This window comes from Musa acuminata, chromosome BXJ1-9 (genome assembly GCF_036884655.1).
Source record: "Musa acuminata AAA Group cultivar baxijiao chromosome BXJ1-9, Cavendish_Baxijiao_AAA, whole genome shotgun sequence".
Taxonomy (NCBI): domain Eukaryota; kingdom Viridiplantae; phylum Streptophyta; class Magnoliopsida; order Zingiberales; family Musaceae; genus Musa; species Musa acuminata.
In genome coordinates, this window is record NC_088335.1 from 44659648 (window position 1) to 44682550 (window position 22903).

General features: G+C 35.8%; 2 protein-coding genes across 2 annotated transcripts; both read left to right on the forward strand.

Moving 5' to 3' along the window:
* The first annotated feature begins 15 nt into the window (after nt 1-15).
* LOC135593721 (ATPase GET3A-like) lies at nt 16-13521 on the forward strand. Its single transcript, XM_065083962.1, has 7 exons — nt 16-417; nt 564-685; nt 2762-2912; nt 6172-6282; nt 12517-12655; nt 12760-12875; nt 12970-13521. Exons 1-7 carry the CDS (start codon nt 163-165, stop codon nt 13144-13146), a joined length of 1071 nt encoding a protein of 356 aa, XP_064940034.1. The 5' UTR covers nt 16-162; the 3' UTR covers nt 13147-13521.
* Nucleotides 13522-15681: 2160 nt separating this feature from the next.
* LOC103998849 (probable sodium/metabolite cotransporter BASS5, chloroplastic) lies at nt 15682-21373 on the forward strand. Its single transcript, XM_009420453.3, has 8 exons — nt 15682-15973; nt 16091-16191; nt 16371-16501; nt 17262-17455; nt 17533-17785; nt 20332-20585; nt 20654-20736; nt 20922-21373. The coding sequence occupies exons 1-8, from the start codon at nt 15853-15855 to the stop codon at nt 21003-21005; spliced, it is 1221 nt and encodes a 406-aa protein (XP_009418728.2). The 5' UTR covers nt 15682-15852; the 3' UTR covers nt 21006-21373.
* The last annotated feature ends 1530 nt before the right edge of the window (nt 21374-22903 follow it).

The window sequence follows — 22903 nt, forward strand, 5'->3', positions numbered from 1 at the left end:
TCATTAATCCATCCTGTTTATCATAAATCTACACGATCAAACGCCCACAGAAGCCCCAATTCCTCGATCGTCTCCTCTCGCTTCTCGGCTTCCTGGTACGCAACAAGAAACGGAAAAAGAGCCAAATCGGAAGGGGAACAAACCGAGGGGAGGGCGGTGGCGATGGCGACTGATGTGCCGGAGGGGTCGGTGCGGAACATCTTAGAGCAGGAGACGCTGAAGTGGGTGTTCGTGGGTGGGAAGGGCGGCGTGGGGAAGACGACCTGCAGCTCCATCCTCTCCATCCTCCTCGCGCAGGTCCGCCAGTCCGTCCTCGTCATCTCCACCGACCCCGCTCACAACCTCAGCGACGCGTTCCAGCAGCGCTTCACCAAGATCCCCACCCTCGTCAATGGCTTCTCCAACCTCTATGCCATGGTATTATTAACACTCATTCTCTCTCACGTATCCCATCGAATCTACTATCCGATCTGAGCCATCTTTTATCAATCCTATTGTCGATTGTTCCTCTTTTTTCTGCTTTGTGATCGTGGAATTTTAACCAATTCTTCCGTCGACTGCAGGAGGTCGATCCGAAGGTGGAGGGCGACGATTTGTCTGACGAGGGACTCGATGGGTTCCTTTCGGAGCTAACGAATGCGATCCCTGGAGTCGATGAGGCCATGAGCTTCGCTGAAATGCTAAAGTAAGTTTTCTCTCGTTCCATTTGCATTCTCTTTGGAGAGCGCATATAGAAAAAATTACTGTTGATGTGTAATAACATAACTGTGGGGCTGGGCCTCCCTTTATGCTGATGATTTAGCTGATGTTTGTGTTACTTGGATTATTATATCAGGTTTAAACCCTTCATCAAATATGCACTAAGTTTTGATTCTTCGCGAGAAATATTACTAAATGGAGGTTTTTGGTATCCTAGAGCAATCCTTAACTAGGCATTTGTATGGGAGAGATGAAAACAAATCGTTGCTGCGGTATGATATTATTGGCATGGTTCGTTAACTAGCAAGTCTGGATCTTCCCATAGTATTAACCGTCTGCAATTTGATAAGTTTTAGGAGTTCTCTCAAAATTATAAAAAAAGCTTAAACTTGGATAAAACCAAGTTCTCAGTTATTTATATACAGTGCTTTTACTCTTGATTGTTTAGCTCCTGGATGTTGGTTTAACACTTTGAGATGTCAATTGTTGTCTTAAAGAGTACTGTGAACAACCAAATATATATATATACATATACATATATATATATATATATATATATATATATATATACATACATATACATATATATATACATACATATACATATATATATACATACATATACATATATATATACATACATATACATATATATATACATACATACACATATATATATACATATATACATGTACATATACATATGTATATATATACATGTACATATATATATACATATATATAACTTTAGCATGAAACAAAAATTACTTTTTTTACATTGAATATGTTTTTTTGCCTATAGTAATAAATATTTAAAATATTGCTTCAGTATAGGGTTATGAGGAAATGTGGGATTATGTTCATTATTGATATAGTGTTTGAATAACACCAAGGTGGAAGAGCATATTTAAAGTATTGATCATTTCTAACTTTTTTCTGTTCTCATCTTAGAACCAAGAAAAATACATATAGATCTTTTAACATATTTCAATATTTATCTCGTCAATTGAAAATGGCCAACAGTTGGAAAGTTCACAAACTGACAAAGTCTTAACAATTCATATTTGTCATAATCCATTAACTTGTGTTACCAAGTCTAAATTGTCAGAAAGTCCTAGCAAAAATCTTCTTCTTTCTTGGATGAAGAATGAGCCAACCGACCAAGATTGTCTGACGAGAAGAAAAGGAACTGTGCTAAAACAGAAGATGATTGGGGAGATATGCTTGATTGAAGCTGCTTTAAAAGAAATAAATAAATCTAAATTAAATATCTTGATAATAAGAAAGATCGTCTTTTGAAGCAAAAAAAAGAAAGTGAAGATTCTCTAGAGTTGGTAAATGAGACGATTGATTCCTTGTTATAAGAAATAAGAATGTTTTTATTTGTATTTTGTTTTTCATGTACTTGGATGGCTGATATCCTCATTAACTGCTTTATTTTTGTTAGATCTTTTATTGTCTGTGTTCCTTGTCAGATCTTTCGTTTTTTTATCTATCCTATGATGTTATACTGATTTGTGCAGCTATTACTTCAGTAAATGTTTGAACTTTGACCGAAGATAATTATCAGTTACTGATGTCGTCTTGCCTGTTTAGCAACCTGTTCAATGCTTTTGGATATTGTGTATGCGGCAGCATATTTATGATTCTGAATCCAGAGGCTTGTCATGTTAATTTAATGTTTGTTTAGTAATCTCCTTGAGATGCTTGAAACTTCTGTATGACAGTATGTTTATGATTTCTGGATTCTGATGCTTGTCATTAAACATAGTATTTATTTTCTTATCTGGTACTGCTAGTTATCTTAATCCATTTCTTCTTTTGAAGACAAAAAATCCCCTAAAAGCAATCCTTTATTTTTTACTGCAGATTAGTCCAAACAAGTTACCCAGTTATAGTGTTTGATATTTCTGTATCATAGTATATTTTTGATTTCTGAATTCTGATGCTTGTCATTAAACAAATTATTTAATTTCATATCTGAAACTGCTAGTTATCTTAATTCATTTCTTATTTTGAAGACCAAAAACCACTAAAACCCATCTTTTATTTTTTACTGCAGATTAGTCCAAACAATGGATTACTCAGTTATAGTGTTTGATACTGCTCCAACTGGTCATACTCTACGATTGTTGCAATTCCCATCAACTTTAGAGAAGGGGCTGGAGAAAGTTATGGCCTTGAAAAACAAATTTGGTGGCATTATGAACCAGGTACTTGCACTATTCTTAGGCAATTCATCTAACTTTATAGTTCTGTAAGTTGTAATGTTGTATAGGGGACTGATTTATGGAACAAAGTTATATCCAGTAATGATGTCCCAAGAAGGCTGCTGAATAGGGCCGATGCAACGAGCAGTCAAAGTTGATTCATTGTCCTCTTGAAGTGGTCTCATATATATATATATATATGTGTGTGTGTGTGTGTGTGTGTGTGTGTGTGTGTATTTCTTAACTTAGATTGTCTTTAGGTGCTAATTCAATAGCTCGAGCAACAATTTTCTTTTACAATATCTGGTGAAGATCTTGGCTTCACCGTTGGATTGTCTCTCATCTACAAGACTACAACTATGTTTTGATTGTTGAAACAGCATGACCTGTCGACCAACAAAAGTTATGGTCCACCATCCTCATTCTTTGTGGAAGTTGTTTTGAGCCTAATGTCGCCATAGAGGATTTGAAGGTGATTGGTTGTACTAGTACTCTTTGGTGTACTCTATTGAATATAAGCTACCTCTGTAGATTCAAAATCTTGACCAATTCTTTTGGACTTACGATGAGCAATAAAGATTTTCTGAGACCTTATATGGTCAAGAATTCTGATAGTATAGTGGGATAGTCTGTGGTGGTGTTTGGATCATCGACAATCCCTTGGCTGTATATGTAGTCACTATAGTAGTGACAATGCCTACTTGATTTTCGATATTGACCATTCACTTCAGATGGGTTATCTGGCCAACAAGTGGTCTACATAGATTTTTGATTCCCACAGCAAGGTTGTCCATAGCGAGAAATTAGCCATGTAGACATATTAGATATGCTGATACATAATCCAGCATGTGATAACTATCATGGTTATAGTCAATTTTCAAGTTATCATAGTAGGTTGCAGCAATAGATGGTGGCATATAGTTGATATCCATTAGTGGTCATGGAAGATGATTGATATAGTCTAGAATGTCTTAGGAATTGGCATAGTGCATGGAGTAACTTGCTTTACTTCCAAATTATTAAAATGTGTTGCCCTGCATTATTACCAAATCGTAGCTTGCTTTCATTATTTTTGACGTGTTGATAGTCTGCTAAAGCTTGTCTTGATTGCTAGCTGATGGCCAGCTACATCTTTCCGTAATTGCTGATCTGTTGGTCACATCATGACTGGAAAGGTGTGTGAATATTAAGCAGAAAGTAACTAATAGTACTAAAAAAAAAAGGAGGTCATGCTTATGAATGGTAAGCACCATCCACATATAATGTGTATTTTAGAGGTTTACCGAGAGACAGCTGCCTACATGCTAGCCCAAGCATCAGTGTAGTGCCATTACCTGCTGTGGTTGGTATGTGTAATCCTAGATTTAAACTCAGTTTCTTGAACTAAAAGATAGCCTCAAGTAGGCAACTAAGAAGCCTGAGCACAAATTTAATTGTCAAAACTTAGAAGGTTCTAAAGCACTACAAGAGTTGCACTAATAGTTTTTCCGCCATGCATTTGATGAGAGAAAAAAAGATGAGGATCAATTGACAATCAAAAGTGACATCATATTAACCATGTGTGACAATAAATTTGATTTACAACAAATCTGTTAGGTACTTGAGTTTTGGTTTTGGCTGTTGGCAAAAGGTTTGAGATAAAGAACTTCCCTTCACTTGTGAATATTGGCATCCTCTTTCTTGGAGCTAATCTACAGACTTACTGATAGAACAGGAGTTTCCGTTTTGTAAACAAAGATAAACCTAATAAATGTAAATTAGATGTTCATTGGTTTTCTGGTCTCATTCAAATTGAAAAGGTAAACTACGATTGAAAACAGAGGTCAGTTTTTACATCATAGGTGCTTGCTGAAATCTGGTGTAGCAGTGTCTTACATTTGGTCACCGGTGTTGCCTTAATCCTTGTTGTCCATGGTATGGTCTTTGCTTCTAGTGGTTATACAGGTCAGTAGCTATAATATATATCAAGGTTTTTAATTTTGTATCGTACCAGTATACCAAGCTTTGCTCGGTACGGTATGGTACCAGTATATCGAGCGGTACTAAATATAAAAAAAAAATATAATTAATATATAAAAAAGATATAAATATATATATTTTTATATAAAAAGATAAAAATCAATATATAAAGATATAAAAAGATATAAAGAATATACAGGGCGTACTGAGCGGTAGCCTCGCCGTTGTCACCTTGTTTACGGCGTTCAACGTCAAGGAGGTGGGGAGAAGAAAGACGACATCGGAAAGTTCTCCGTGCGGCGGTAGTGTACGAAGGAGACCGTTTGGAGATGAAGAAGGCCGGGGTCTTTGCCGCCTTCCTTGTGGCCGCCTCTTCCGTTGCTCTTGCCACTGCCTCCCTTGATCCTCGCGTCTCCAGCTCCTTCTCCAAAGAGGTACGACTCTCTTCGTCGTTACCTCCTGGATCGGGATCGTTGAGGGAGGGCGACGCCAGATCGGGATTGAGAAAGGGCATGGAAGATAAGTTTGCGCCGAGGTTTGACGGGCTCAAGTTCATCGAGACGCTGGTGACAACGCATCGGTGACTTTGTGATCCTCTTTCTTGACTCTTCTCCCTCTTCCTTGATGCTTCTCCCTCTTCTTCCTCGCTTCGCCTTGGCACAGCCAGGTTGATACTGCTCGGTAGCGAGCGGTCCACGTGCCAGTCAGTTGGCGGATCGGTACATACCACCCATACAAGGCAGTATGGAACGATATTAAAAACCCTGATATATATACGAAATAAGGGCTGCACTTACCCTAATATTTCTTCTCTTTGTGATATTTATTTGAAACTTTTACATCTTTATCTTAGCTTTTTCAGCAAGAGAAATTGGAGAAAATATATACCAACTTTCTGTCCATAAGTTTGAGTTGTCAAAAGACTAGCAAGGCCTAAAATCTGCGTTAGTACAAATTTTTAAAGTGGAATTTCACATAAGAATTACACATTTGTTGGCGAACTCCCAAGTTTCATCATAATCATATAGAAACACTTTAAGGCTTAAGCTAAACTCATTGCATGAGTTTCCAGAACTTGGCCTATCTACATCTTCAGCCATATTGCTTTCATTGTATTTTGAGAAAGGGCTGCATTTATATTATCACAACAAACATTTTTTATATATGATCTTGAAACATGTGCTTACTATTCTTTCATCAAGTACTCTTTCTTATAACTGAATGCTGTGTCCACATTACATGTCTCTCTTGAAGTACTAGTTTTTTTTCACCAACTCACGTTGATATTAAATTCTGCTGACAGGCTACTCGTCTTTTCGGTCTTGGTGATGAGTTCAGTACTGATGCTATGCTAGGAAAGCTGGAAGGTATGAAGGATGTGATTGAGCAAGTAAACAGACAATTTAAGGATCCAGTAAGATCACAATCCTTACAGATGTGCTTATCGGTTGGGTAGCATCAGAAAGTGTTTCTGTTAAATGCTACTTACATGTGAATATTTGATAAACTCTTTTAGGAATTGACTTGCTACTAGCTATTCATATTTTGAATATTTTGGAAATTTATTTAACATATGATTTTTCTCAGAGGTGCTTCCTGTTTACTCCTGTTTTGGGGGGTATGTTCATTCAAAATCATAAGAATTGAACTTATGGATTTGTGACCTGATCATGGTAGATCCTTAGAGTGTTGGCCATGACAGTAGTAATTGCTCCTGTAATTGTAATAGTTGTTTGGAATTACCTGAGGAAAATAATTATACATACATATATAGTTTGTTTTCCTTTTAAAATTTGTTTCTTTCATTTATTCTTATAATTTTGTTCCTTCTATATGGAGGCATTGTACAGTAGGTCTTCCTAATCTGATGGCATGCTGTTGATTATATGATTATGATGCCAGGACTTGACAAAATGATCCAAGCTAATGATACAGATAACTGTAAGGATTTAGTTTCTCACATGTTGCTTCTTACCCTTTGCCTGTGTTCTAGAAATCAGCCTAATTACCTTTAGTTGAAGAAAAGCATCCTACCTCTTCTATTGCAGTGTGCTAATTGATGTCCATTTATGCTGTCACAACTGATTTAACTACTGAACCTCATCAGTGATGCATGTAGAGTCACATCACTCAAGGACAGGAACCAAATTCTTGAGGTGATGGGCTTTGATCATCGTATTTTGGTACATAAGTGTATGACACAGTTTCATGTTATAAATGTGATGTTACATGATTTGCTAGATAGGCAACAAGAGGAGAGGTAGATCATGCTAGGAATAGGGAGTCAAGAAGCTGGTAGAAATTTTACTCTAGGGAGAAGAAGATACGAACATGACCCAACAAAACACAAGTCTTATTGTTATTATTTTTTTGTCATGATCATGGTACAATGGCTCCATCTAGAATATAATTAAAATTTAGATGTAAAATCTTAAAAATAAAACAAATGATTATTTTACATGACCAACTTCATAATTAAACCCTTTGAATTGGATTGCATCAGTTCATTTACATTGCGTAGAGCTTGTTTTTGAGGTGATCTGTGTAAAGTCACATTGGTCTTGATCTTTGTATTTGTTTTGGCTTCATGTTCAACATAGATTTCATTACAAAAGAATATCCTAATTTAACCTCTAAAACCGTACCAATGTTCCGTGTCCCAATATAGAGAATACTAAACATTTAGAAGAGTAAAGATAGTAGGATGAAAAGGTGGAAGACCTAGAGTGGCCTTCAAGGGATAAAAAGAACCAAAAAGGTAGAAAAAGACGGGTAGAATTTTTTTTCTAGGCTTTATAATTTTGTTCTGATCTCACTAGATGCAAGCAAATAAATCCATCTCTCTCAGATATATGAATTTAATGCTTATAATGGTCAGCTTTCATTATAGTATGTGAGGCTACGGTGTAATGTTATAAAAATAGATGATGTACTAGATAGCTAGTGAAAGAAGGTGGTGGAAAGGGGACTACAGTAAGAGGTGGTTAGAATTTAGAGGTGAATACAAAGGGCGAAGAATATAACTAGATATTTTGTGAAATATAACAACATTTGCAAGGTTTTAAACATTGGAATTGAGCATCCTTGAATTGTTCTGAAGTGGGTCATATAACTTATGAGAAAAAACTCGTAGGGTTAGACAAACATAAATAGGGGGATTTTATTGATAAAAAATCAATTAAAACCTTTAGAAGACGAGAAAAATATATACAATTCAAAGAATAGAAAAATCTGAAAATAAATTAAATTAGAAAATTTTAAATTGAATAAGGAAAATATCATTCTATTCAATAACAACAACAAAACCGTAAGTCCCTACTATTTGGGGTCGACTACATAAATCTTTTATCGTCGTTGAGATATGGAAAAAGTCTTATGTTTAGTTAAGTTTAGTATTTAAATAGTTAAATATTTATTTATAGTTTTTATTAAAGTCCTTTTAGGTTTTCCTCTATCTCTTTTTGTCAAGGATATTAATTTCGAATGAGGTACGAGCGGTACGTATCGGTTCGTCAACAGACCAGTACGTGAATCGCTCGCTACCGGGTGATTCCGTCGATTGAGGCTATTTCCACCTCATTACCGCCCGAAGTCGGTTGATAACGATCGATTTTGACCGTCGCCGCCTACTACCCGGCAATATGAGCCAAGGGAGAAGGAAGAAGAGGGAGAAGAAAAGGGAGAACCTGGAGATTCGGTGCTACTTTCCCTCAACGATCTCGATCCGTTTCTGCCCTCTGCAGATGAGATGTCGCCTACTCATCGTCGGCGACGAGGCCTCGACGTCGTCGGTGACTTCTCCTTATTCGCACGGGAAGAAGAAGCCTCGGTGGGGAGAAGAAATCGTTCCCCACGCGGAGAGAAGAAACGAGGCGACGTCGCCTTATTTTTTTAATTTTTAACACACACACACATATAAATAAATAAATATATATATATATATCGAAACTCTGGTACGATACAAAATTGCAATCCTTGCTTTTCGTACCATTAACATTAATTATTTTATCTCTTTTGACTACCATATCCGAAGGTCTCCTAATCATACCCCTATACTGTTTTAAATGATTTTCTCTCATCTTATCCTCTATTGAAGCAATACCTAGTTGTTCAAGAGTAAAGGTATTTTTTTCCTATCTTTCCTAGTAACTCCACACATCCATCTCAACATTCTCGTCTCGACTCTGTAAAGCATTGTTGGTCTCACAATTGTTTTATAAAATTTTTCTTTTGATCTCAAAGGTATCCGATGATTACACAAGACTTCTAATGCCCCTCGTCATTTTAACCATCCTGTTTTATTCTACATCGATCTCTCCATCTTGTTAAATAATTAATCTAAGATACTTAAAGCTTTTACTTAAAGAGACTTCGTTTCTATTCCTAGAATCATTAAAATTGTATTTGATATATCCAGTTCTAGTCTTACTTAATCTAAAACCTTTAGTTTCTAAGACTTGCCTTTATAGCTCAAGTTTATAATTAATTCCTCCATAGCTTTCATCAACTAAGATAATATCACCAACAAATAACATACACCAGGGAGGTTTATCATGTAAGTAACTAGTAAGTTCATCCATTATCAATGTGAAAAGGTAGAGACTTAATGTAGATCCTTGATATAATCCTATGCTAATAAGAAACTCACTAGACACACTTCCTATAGTTCTAACACTAGTAGCTGCATTATTATGCATATCTTTACATCAATATAATTAGTGGATACACCTTTATTTTCTAAGACCCACCGTAATAAATCTCTCGGAACCCTTTCATAGGCTTTTTCAAAGTCAATAAAAACCATATGTAATTTTTTTTCTTCTCTCTATACTTTTTCATTGATCGTCTTAATAAATAAATAACTTCTACGGTAGATCTTCCAAGCATAACATCAAAATAATTTTTAGAGATATTTGTTTCAAGCCTTATCCTACTTTCGATAACTCTTTTTCAAAGTTTCATAGTATGACTCATGATTTTAATTCCTCTATAAATTGAACAATTTTGTATGTGACCCTTATTTTTATAAATTGTCACTAAAAAGCTCTTTCTGCATTCATTAGTCATCCTTTCAAATCTTATGATTTTATTAAATAAGCTAGTTAACCAAGCTCCTCTCTTGTCCCCTTAACTTTTTTAGACCTCAATAGGGATATCATTAGGCCCCACACTCTTAACTATTTTCATCTTCTTTAATGCGTCTTTTATTTCATCAGCTCTAATTTTACGAACAAATATATAATTATTAAATCTATCACTATTATTTATCGTTAAGTCCTATGTGGAATATTCCTTAAATAAAAATATTTTTTCATCTTTTCTTAATCTCATTATCATTAATAAGTATTCTTTGATCTTCGTCTTTAATTCATTAAATATTACCTAAATCTTTATACTATCGTTTCCTACCTTTAGCAATTCAATATATATATTTTTTTACTATCTATAGTATCTAATTTAGTTTAAAAATTATCATAAGCTTTATATATTATCATGCTAACTACTTTTTTAGCTCTTTTTTAGATTCTTTATATCTTTTAAATTTATTCTCATTTTTATAATTTTGCTAATCTTTAAAACATGAAATTTTAGTCAAAATTACTTTTTAAATTTCATCGTACCACCACTAACTCTCTTTACGGTTACACTTCTACCTTTAGTTTCACCAAGAATTTCTTTTATTAAGCTCATAATCTTATTAGCCATCATAACCCAAACAATATTAATATTATCCTTATCTAAGTTTTAAGTCGCCTCCCTTTCCATTATATTCTTAAGAGTGTTTGCAGTATCATCTTTAAAATTCCATCGTCTGGTCCTAGTAAAATTTTCTACTATCTTTTTTTTTTTCATTTTCTATAGTAAATATCTAAACCATCAATTTTTATTGAATTATCAAACTTTCGTCTGGTATAACTTTACAATTCTTACAAATAACTTTATCTGCCTTTCTAGTGAGAAAAAAATTTATTTAACCACAGTTGTAATCACTATTATAAGTAATCAAATATTTATCTCTCTTCTTAAAGTGAGTATATACAATTATAAGATCGTACAAAGTTGCAAAATCCCAAATCATACCATTATCTTTATTTTTCTCCCCATAACCAAAGCCTTCATCCACACCTTTATATTCATCATATGTTTTCCCTACATGACCAGTCAAATGTCCTCCAATTATAAGTTTTTCGGTTATAGACATTCCTTGAATGATATCATCTAAGCTTTTCCAAAATTCTATTTTGGTTTGATCCTTCAATCCGACTTGAGGGGCATAATACTAATGACATTCAAAACATCTTGTCCTTTTATGAATTTAAAACTATAGTTCTATCTTCAAATCTTTTTACATCTACAACATTATTCATAAGATTCTTATCAACAATAATTCTTATACCATTTCTGTGTTTATCTTTTCCATTATATCAAATTTTAAATCCAGTACTATCAATCTCTTTAAATTTTTCCCTACTCAGTCTCTTGTAAGCAAAAAATCGTTATTCTTCTTCTAATCATAATGTCTATCAATTTCAATCCCTACATTGAAAGTGTTCCTATATTCCAAGTTGCTAACCTAACCTTCTGTTCTTGAACTAACTTTTTTACTCTCATTGGCCCAAAACAATGAGAGAACTCTTGCTTGCTTATCACCACATCCGAGTACCGATGTGATGGGCTGTTTTCGGGTGACCTCCTAGCCCACTATTTATAATTTGGACACCTAGGTTAGTGTAGGTGCCTTGCGTCACTTTTAGGTGACGACCTTGCTCTATATTGAAGTCGGTTAAGATCCATGCTCATGAGATCTGACATAGTTTTATGCTGGTTGTTAGTGATCTAATGCAACCCTCCATCTTTTTTGTCCGGGCTTGGGACTGACATTGGCGGTGTTATGTGATCATAAGAAAACAATGCTTAAAAAAAGATTTGGAATCTGTACTGTTTCTTCTCCTCTAATGCCTTTTGCTGACACAGCCAAGTATAAATTAATTTTGCAATGGTTATACACAAGGAAACATCAGAAACAGATAAAAACATATCATTAGAATTCAAGTGTCAGAGACTTACGATAAGGGACTATGACGCAAATCCATCCAATCATCATACACTTGTCCATTGATGGCAAGGTCAAATAAAAGACCCTAGATGTCAGAGAGATAAGCATCATATCTTTTTTTGTTTCATACACCACTTCTAGATATGTTTTCTCCATTTTCGTTATTCCTGGTCATCTCATCCATCTCTTTTTTATTTTCTTTTCTTTCAGATGTGGCACAGGAAATGGGGTCTTATTGTTTTGCCATTTTATTTTAGTATTGCCAATCTGGATCGGGATTGGCTATTTTTAATAACCTTGATCATTTATCATGCATAACTTGGCATGGGCTTTTATGTTATCCCAATCAAAACTTTAGTGTGTTTATTATCATACTGGAGTCTATAGTCCTTTTTATTAGTGTGCCTTATGGTTCTTCCAAATACCTTATGGTTCATGTATATATATAGGGCTTGCCTTGACTTCTTACAAATGCCTCCTTGTTTTATCATGAGATTGACTTTTTTTGTTGTTTTGCTATAGATGCAATGTCTGAGCACAAATGTTCACTGAGATAACTGCTTTCTTGACCTTGTAAACTTTCTATGACAGGATTTGACAACGTTTGTCTGCATTTGCATTCCAGAGTTTCTTTCTCTCTATGAAACAGAGAGGTTGGTGCAAGAACTAACAAAATTTGAGATAGATGCTCATAATATCATTATTAATCAAGTACTTTTTGATGATGAAGGTGCGTAATATATAACAGCAATATATATTTGGAAGTGTCATAATGTCCACTTTGGATTTTCTAAAATTTATCCTACTTCAAATCACTCATTTTCATTCCTGTAGCTGTTGAATCCAAATTACTCAAAGCACGGATAAAGATGCAACAAAAATACATTGACCAGTTCTACATGCTTTATGACGATTTCCATATCACCAAATTGCCATTACTGCCAGAGGAGGTAAAAATTTGTGCTAATTGAAAAGACAGCTTTTTAGACTTTACATGGGAATGTGTGTGTATATATTCCAGTCACTGTGATGTGTGTTTTGTAGGTTTGTGGAGTTCAAGCTCTTAGAAAGTTCTCTCAACACTATGTTTCACCATATAAGCCGGATCTCACCAGGGGCACTCTGGAGGAAGTGCAGCAGAGAATATCTACTTTGAAATTACAGCTTGAAGAAGCAAAGTTAGAGCTAGAGACACTGCAAAAGGGCAAACAAGATGCCTGATGGTGCTTCAAAGTGAGTGGAGGCTTCAGATGTTGGAATTCTTTTTCCAAGATCAATAAAAAGGTCGAGAAATCTTTCTCAAATCCACTGCAAGCTAATTCCTCCTTGTTAGACTCAGGTAATTCCATCAGAGCCAGCCGAGAATTTTCTCCTCCTCATTTTTCCTTTAGTGGATTTCTCTAATTTCATCGCAGGTACTTGTTGCCTCGATGGCCTTCAATTTTTTATGAGAACCTTAATTACAATTTTCTGCAAATGGTTTGATGTGACCATTGTGATATTTTGGTAAGTTCGTTTTCTGTTTGAACATGGGGTTCTTCCCAGTTGTCAATTGTTTTGGCATCATATCTATTACATTATAGTTTTCTTCTTTCATGACATTATTTGTGCTAGTTCTAGTTTCTAATAGGATAAATAGCATGCTGGCTGTGTCAATAACTCAACATTACTATTATTGTTCATATCGCAATGGCAAGGGAACATCACCAGTGAACATTCATCCCTGCAAATTACTTCCACGAAGTTTAGGGTTTAGGATTTAGCCTCATTTTCTTCTAATAAGCATGGCTTCTTCTCACTGCCTGAATACGATACATGTATTGCTGAGTTCATTAGATCACTCTCTTTGTTACCTGCACAAATAAAGTATTCTTCTTAACAAAACAATGAAAGATCATTTGCATAGCTCATGTGTGTTATCTACAACTCACTACACTTAAGATGCTAGCTGAGTTTATATGATAATGGAAGTAACTGCAACCTCCTTGTCCAAAATTTCAGTATCTCCATATGAAAAAGCAGATTAGCAGAGAAAGAAAGAGATGTGAAAAAGAAATTGAATACACTTTATAGTGATTTAATCACATATCTAACTTAAATCCACTCTTGAGATCCTCCTCTCTTTCCAGTTTTTGACAATCATCAAAAGGTTTTCTTTGCAAGTGAGGAATCTTTCAAGTTCAATCATATCTTTAGGGCTACAGTGCAAATACTTATTATCCGAACGCTTTATCTTTGCTCAAAGGATAAAGCTATACAAAGTCACCGTTCTTTTTCTGAAGCTCAGTGGCAAACCTTTAAACATTCAACCTTACGATATAATGCAAATTTCCCAATAAAATTAACGTAGTCAAAGGTTGTGAAAGAGAGATATAGAAAGTGATAGATGGAGGGATAAATAAGACAAATGAGAGCCAAAGAAGTATTTGCGAGTAACTAAGTCCTAGTTTGGCATTTAGGAAATCTAAAAGCAATCCAAAGCCACCATCCTCTATATGGACATCTCCTTTTCATTTCGGTAAGGTTCCATCAATGCTTTCCTTATTTAAATAATAATTGTATTTGATTCAAAGATATCTTTATATTCCTTGCATTAGTGAGAAAATTCTAAAACTTTGTTTGGATTGGACATTTACGAATATTTCTTTTATTATATATTTCACAACTCGTAAATTTAACCTTGAGCTTTGAATGGTTTTTTTTTGGACTAATTAAATATTATCTTCTATAGTTCGATCCTATTGGTATCGTAATATTTGTATTTAAAAAATTTATATTGGGATCCTTATAGTTCTGAAAGTGAAACAAATAACTCTATTTATCATAATGTCATCAGCTACATTGAGGAAACACATAACATGTGATACTACCTATTGGATCGATATGAAAGTGATGGATAAAACGATAATTTCAATATCTCTTCCATTTTTAGCAAGTGAGACGTTGAAATTATTTTTTTTTGATAAAATCATTAAAAACGAAAGGGATATTAAAATTATATTTTTATCCATACCTTTCATATCAATCTAATACATGATATCACTTATTATGTTTTTCGTCAATTCTGGTATTATGATAAATAAAATTATTTATTTTATTTTTAAAATTATTATAAATTTTTTAAATATAAAAATTATGATATTAATAGGATCCAAATACAGAGAATAATAAATAATTAACTCTCCTTCTCTCGATGCCTTCGTCCTTTAGCTGCCTCTCTTCTTGCGTCTTTCCTCACTTCCTTTGGCAATTCTTTATGTCACCATCTCCTCTCCTTTTCGTAAGATCTTCCTTTAGTCCAGTGTTTTTCCTTTGATCAGTCTCCTCCCTATAATTCATCATATCGAACATAAATTTCACTCTTAATTCTCATCATACATATGGATAATTTTTTTCTCTTATATTGTCAAATAATTTGTTTTAGGTTGGAGTAATGTAATTAGTCCGTGTGTCATTGAATAATTTTTACTGATTAATTATTTTTTCGAGTATCGCCATGTGTTTGCACCTCTGGACAAAGCATTTATATTTATAATATTGGTTGATGTTATTCTACCAAAATTTTATTTCTATTTCTATTTAATATTATCTATTCTTTAATTTTATTTTGGAATATTTTAGTATGATATATAATATTTAAAGGATTTTTTAATTAAACATATTATCCAACTAGTGATACACTCATCAAAGGCTCGATTTACAAAAAAGAAAATAATATGTACTTTTCCGAAAGCCTCCATTCCAGCATATGAAAGCCCTTGCAGAAGTGCCGTCGCCACTATGTTCCATTTGTCCCGCTTCCTCGATGTTCGCTGGTCCCAATAATGGCGAGTATTCTATGAAGTGCGACGGCTTTGGATTCCGGAATTCTTGACGTCAGAAGCCCTTGACCTCTCTCCCCAAAAGAACCACCGAATTCCTCCGGAGATGATTCCGAGGGCACTCGGCTTGAAGACGCCGATCCCTTTCCCCGCTATTCACGCGCGCACATCTCTCCCCCTTCTTCGCCGACGAACAGCATCGTTACGGTTTTCTTCTTCTTCTTCTTGTTCGTCTTCTGCCCTTAATTATTGGAAGTCCTCCTTTTTTCCCCTTTTTTTTCTTTGTTTTCATGTTGTTGATCTTTGGTTTGACTGCTTTACTTTGTTCCTCCGCTTTTAAGCAGCAAACGATGATAAGATTTTGTTGGGAAGATGCGTTTCGGCAAAGGCGGCCGATTCCTTCGAACCCGATCGAAGCGCTAAAGATGCATTCCGTCCTTCACAGGTTTTCCTTTTTGACATATTTGAATCTCCTCTAAATCTGTATAAAATTACTTGAAACGTTGATTGGTGGCATGCGCTAACTCTCTAGTGTAGTGCTATTCACTTTATTATTTATGAAGTTAGGCCATTGGTTTGGTCTAATTCTCTAATCGGACGGTATTGGTGCTTGGTTTCTTTCAGGAGGTTCGGCAGGATGAAATCAGCATCTTGAAGATTCTAAAGGGAGCGAACTCCATTATCCCTCACGTAGTGCTTGCGAGTACAGTGTTGGCGCTTGTATATCCACCGTCTTTCACATGGTTTACAACCAGGTCATGCATAACATTCCTTTGTGTTCAATGCACATTCCTGATATGGTACTTGTCTACTTCCTCTGATTCGAAATTGACAATTTGCTTCATCCACCGGGTGAAGTAATTGAGTAATTGAATACTTGGGTTAGTTGTTCATCATATCGGCCTTGCTTTGATCATCGTTTTTCCAGAGGTGGATTGCATGAATAGGCATGGATATATCACGATGTTTTAGCATGTGAAATCCTCACCTAGAGGCTTCTTATCCACTTTAAAGCAGGTTTCTAAGTTGTACGTTAATCATTTGTTATCATGAGCTATTTTACTTAGTGAATTTTCTCTAAGAAATCTAAATAAATGATGCTTTGTCCATGAAATTAATATTTATTAATCTCATGGCTTAAGTAGTGTTCGGCTGATGGATTTCTGACATGGACAAATGGATAAAAATTACAGCTGTGGAAAATTCATGGATAAGCAGATAACATCCTCTCAATTTTGGGATTGTGATTGAGATTATTGTTGGGCATTTGTACATAGTCATTAGGATCAATATATCTAATTCTCTTTTAGCGTATTGAACCTTTTGCACCTATCGATTTGATTTATGAAGGAAAGAGAAGCTTCAGGTTAGTAACCTATTGTCATTTTTTAACTCCCATCAATTATTTTATAAGTTTGGGAATGACAAATATTACTAATTCTGGTACTTATGCCTGGTTATCTTTTTGAAACACATTCATCTTATTATGCTCATATTCTTTTGTTAATCATGAAGGTACTATGCACCAGCACTTGGGTTCTTAATGTTTGCCGTTGGTGTAAACTCAAGTCTCAAAGATTTTGTAGAAGCATTCAAGAAACCTGATGCAATTGCTGCTGGATATGTTGGGCAGTTCATTATCAAGCCTCTGCTTGGATACTTATTTGGCAGCATTTCAGTTTCTCTCTTCAATCTCCCTAATTCTTTAGGTGACACAAATAACTCAAATTTCTATTCATGGATTTTGAAGAGCAAAACTTATTGATTCAGTTTATTCTTGACTTAGGTGCTGGGATCATGTTAGTATCATGTGTTAGTGGAGCACAACTTTCAAATTATGCAACCTTTTTGACAGATCCACCAATGGCCCCATTAAGCATTGTCATGACATCATTATCAACTGCCACAGCAGTTTTTGTTACACCAACCTTATCTTTATTGCTCATTGGCCAGAAGTTGCCTGTGGATGTGAAAGGAATGATGTCAAGTATCGTGCAGATTGTAGTTGCACCAATTGCTGCAGGTCTTTTTCTAAACAGGTACCACGCTTAGCTTTCAATTTCTTTTTAGTTTAAAGCTTCTTTTCACATTTGGGATGATTCAATCATTAGTAGTATAGTGTTGTATCATGCATAATTGTTGCACAAGTCTGAATGGAAGTGACATTATATATCACCAACTGCAACGTATGCATACATGCTAACCAATGTATGACATCATGTGGATATGTATTACAAGCTGTTTTGTGACTAGAAATGAGTGAATAATGAATTAAAACATGTTTTGTATATGTATTACAAGCTGTTTATAAAGAAAACATATCTAGAAGATTCATAAACAGATATATATTAAATTAAAAATTCAATATTATACCTTAAGTTATGGCTACTACGATTATAAAAATGACTTGAGTTTATGGGGGATGGTTTGAGGTCCTTGATATGATCCTATTTCAGATCAATATTGAAATCATAAATGCCCCATGCATAAGACTGCTCTCATGATATCTGATACTGACAAATAATGTATCATTGATGGAACAACATTGTAGCAATCATGACCTTGTCGTCATTAATAATATGAGTGGTAAGAGGCACCTGAGTCCAAAATGGTTGTGGCAAGTATGACTTGACATGTAGTGTAGTAGAGCTATGAGTGTCATCTAGTACAAGAGGCCATATGGTACATCCAATTCCAAGAAAAATGATTCACTACCATCATGAAACTGTTGGCCACAAGATGCATGGTGTTAGGAAGGTTGTGAACACGATGAGCTTCTACTGGACTGAAGATCATACAAAATGTTTTACCTCCATATAGTTATCAACTGTCTTTTCTTTGCCCTTATTGTTGTGATCATAAACAAAATTGTGTGGATCTATGTGCATCATCATCTTCATCCTAGGTGGCATGACTGTGCTCCACCCATCTGTGTTTGCATAGCAGGAACATCAGCTTCTGAGTACTGGCCACTATCATCAATGGACACTATTGTCCATGTCACTATCATCTCCGTGGACCTCACAATATGAAGTAGAAGCATCTCTTCTCCCAATTTGTACTCGTTGCTCATTGATTACATCAAGAGAGTCAACTGCATTGAGCAACCTTTTCCCTTGCTATTGTGGCTGGATGACTTACTCTGATGTAGCATGCCACGGGCCATAGAACAATGATTATTTGTAGCTTGGTTGCTTGACCACCTCTTGACACCAGGCCTTGCCCTTCTTCTGTCCCAGTAGTCTCCTCCTGTAAACCTTGTTATTCCTCCTTGAGTGCCTCAAACATGATATATGATGAACGTGGATCCCTTGCCTCATCCAAAATAGATCATCCAGTTTCTTCACTGTGCATACCCAATCAATCAGGTCTGAGTGATCATTATAAAAGTCTTGTTTAAATGGATCTATCTTGAGTTCCTCTCTCCGTGCTTAACTCATGGTAGTGTAGCTTGACACATAGTTATAACTTATAATGAATATAGATAGGTTTCTCCAAGCCTACATAAAAAAGTTGAGTATGAGGTGTTGTATGTAAAGGCTAATGTTGGCCAATTACGTTTGTAGGGTTCGAGTCATGGAAACAGCCTCTTTAAATATTTAAAGGTAATGTTGCGTACGTTGACCCTCCCCAAACCCCACATTGGTGGGAGTCTTGTGCACTGGGTACACCCTTTAGTGACCCTCCGAATTGTACGTACAACTCAACTATACAAAATAATGGTGTTCTTGCTGAACATACCAAAAGCCTCTCAAAAAAGTCATCCTAAATTAACATATATCAACAATTAATAATCAATTAAACATGACTTAGTTCCATCACCACAAGTTTAATAAGCAAGTTATTGTACTTCATAGATGAAATCAGCTACATAGTTCTCATCTAGTTCCAGTCTTATAAGGAAGTTGCAGAGAAATTGCAACAGTTCATCATCATCATCATCATCGGTAAGGTTGTACTGATATTTGTATGCAGAATTAAGATAATAATCTACCTGATGAACATAACATACTTAAAATTTTGTATATTTTGAGTTTCTAATTAACTTTATAAAACACAATCTGAATATTCTTATCTATCTTGTGAATATTTTGGGACATCTGATTCTCTCATCTCCAATCAATGATATGGTGATTGGCTCTAACTGTTTCTTTTTATCCTTGCTTGTGGATTGCTTCATCATATTAGTCTAATTACAACAACTGTGAATAATCCATGCTTTTATGTGACTAATTGTTTGGATTTACACCTTAAGCATTGGTCTGGTGGTGATGTACCAATCTCATTTACCAAAGTCTGAGGGTTCGAAATCTCATCCGATATATTTTTTAAAGTGTCAACTAGCTTAGTTGGCAAAGACTTTGACAGCTTATTGTAAGGTTTTGTGCTTGAATTCTGCCTTCTCCACTTACTCTTTGTAAAAAAAGGGAAATGTTTGAACTTTAAGATTTTTTATCATTTGTTGACTACTACCATAACAAATTTCAATATTCAATATCTTTGTTCCTATACTTCTGATTTACCCCTTCTTCATATGTCAACTTTTTGTTCTCCATGCACTAACCTTACTTTGTGAATTTTGAAGGTTTCTCCCAAGGATCTGTGCTGCAATTCAGCCTTTTCTGCCCCCATTATCAGTGTTTGTGACAGCTCTCTGTGTCGGTTCTCCTTTGGCAATAAATATGAAGGCAATCATTTCCCCTTTTGGAGTCGCGATAGTGCTTCTTTTGTTTGCATTCCATGCTTCGGCATTTATATCTGGTTATGGGTTTGCTGGTATCTTATTCCGTAGATCAGCAGATGTCAAAGCACTACAAAGAACCATATCTTTCGAGACAGGTTGCCACATCTGTCTAACAGTTTTTGCAAAATTAAATTTAGATGTCTAACAGTTTTGCTTATTTCAGGGATGCAAAGCAGTCTTCTAGCCCTTGCACTTGCAAATAAATTCTTCAAAGACCCTCTTGTCGGTGTGCCTCCAGCCATCTCGGTGAGTCGTTAGCAATAGTGCCTTTGGTAACAATGTTTTATTCTACATTTATTTCGATGTGAGGACAAGTGGAGAGCCAACATTTGCTTGTTATTGAGCTCTAAAAGAAGATGTAAAGCAATGGATGGGAAGGGGGAAAAATGAACGGACCGGTTTTCTAATTTCTCTGTTACTTCAAAATGTAGGTCGTCTTGATGTCTCTGATGGGTTTCGCTCTGGTGATGATATGGTCCAAGGGGAAGCAACAAGTGCAACCAGTTAAGATATAATGCAGAGTGGAACACAAAGAACATCGATAAATCTTGTGGACGATTTGACTGAGAGTATAAGCTGAAAATAAGGATTGTGCGTCTCCCTGCCTGGACATGAATGCGTTATGGAGAGGGATTGTTGGACCATTTTGAAGAGTAATCTTTGATTTGTTCGTTGTTCTAAACGCTTTACATGAAGTTGTGTCGTGGATCCATTTCTTATGAGCATTAGATCGATGCTATTTGGGAAATTTTTCAAAGCATGTATTTTGGGATTCATTAAAACGGGTACTGACTTAGATCTTGTCAGAGATGGGCTGCTGCTGGCATAGCCATCGATCTCTCAGTGTAGCGCTGTGGATATATAAGATTAATGTTCGTGTTTCCCTGTAGTGCCTATTATGATATCTTCCGCTCCAACAGAAGTTTTCTTTTCTTTTTGTTGATTCGCTTTCGATCCAGGTGAGTCGCCGATCGACTCCATGTTTCTCATTATCGTTTTAAAGAACTCTAGGGTTCCGGTTCGCTCCTGATCTTTCATGGTTTTGTTCATCAATGATCTAAACACAATACATAGATATATCATAGTAGAGAATTCATTAATGCTTAATCATCATCTAATATATAAGTATTTGCTTGTGTGGACAAAAGTAGAAGGAAAGTAGGTCATTCAAGGTTGTCAAGGAAAGTAGGTCATTCAAGGTTGTCTCCTTGTTGCTGCCCACATGTTATCAATTGTTCCCTCCAAAGCCAAATATAAAAGATAATCCTCGATGCTATACCAAGGGGCTCTCTTCCCCGAAAAAACACATACTAATTAAAGATATCAATCATTAACTTGAGCATGAGAAGGATTAGGTCGAGAAACTTCTTTCGACATTAGTCTTAATGCAAGCAACACCTCGAGAGCTAGACGCTTCACCTCGGAGACACTTCTGACACTCCTATGCCTTCAGGTTTGGACCACGTCCAGTTAACTCGGAAGGAGAGTCTGATATTTCAAGAATGTTCGCCCATTAATCCTACCAACAAATGCTCTAGCGATTATGCCCTACTTCCGACTCATAACACTTTTACTCAAAGGGGGCAGTTGTTATCGTTCCCTCACGTAGATGCATCCACTTCAGCGTAAATACCAACATGGTACTCACGTCTGTTCGATGACCAAAGCCTTTCACCCCTAGGGACGACCTTGAGCCACTTGCTTCTCATACCAAGGTATTTCTAAATCTCACTCGATAAATACAAACACTAACAAGCATGATGCAAGCTATTGTCCTACTCCTACCTTAGTTATGCTAACAAGCAATGCCACCATCTCAACCGCAATCAATATCTCAACAACTACTAACGCTGGTGCCTGTCGGGATTCCCCCACCCGATGCAGTGTTAGTATCTTAGGATCGCCCAAGGTAAGTGGAATTTGGCTAAGGAAGCGCCCGACTCCCCAATCATGGAATTTAGTACACCGTCGCACCACTACTCTACCCTATTCAAATCTGAGACCTAGTCAACGAACTCGATGGGTGACCCCTAAAGATCCAATTATGACAAATGGACCAATACTTAGAAAAGATGTGGTGAGATTTCTAGCAATCCTGAGGTAAAAGGTCGAACAACCCCACCTCGGGTCAGTCCTCATTCACTCGGAACATCCAAGATGAGTCAATCTCAACAAACTTTTGTCTCCTATCACTAGAGGCCATTGATGGCAGTATTGACTTGATAAAGCACATTGTCTCTTTCTATGTCCATATGTTGCTATACAGCACCTTAGACGTCCTAATGTGTCACACCTTCCCGACAACGTTAAGAGGCTTGGCACGAGAATAGTACACTCACTTGAAGTCGCTCTCAGTCGGCTCTTTGGCTTAGCTTGCAAAAGAGTTCAAGCTCTACTTCCTTGAGAATGTGCA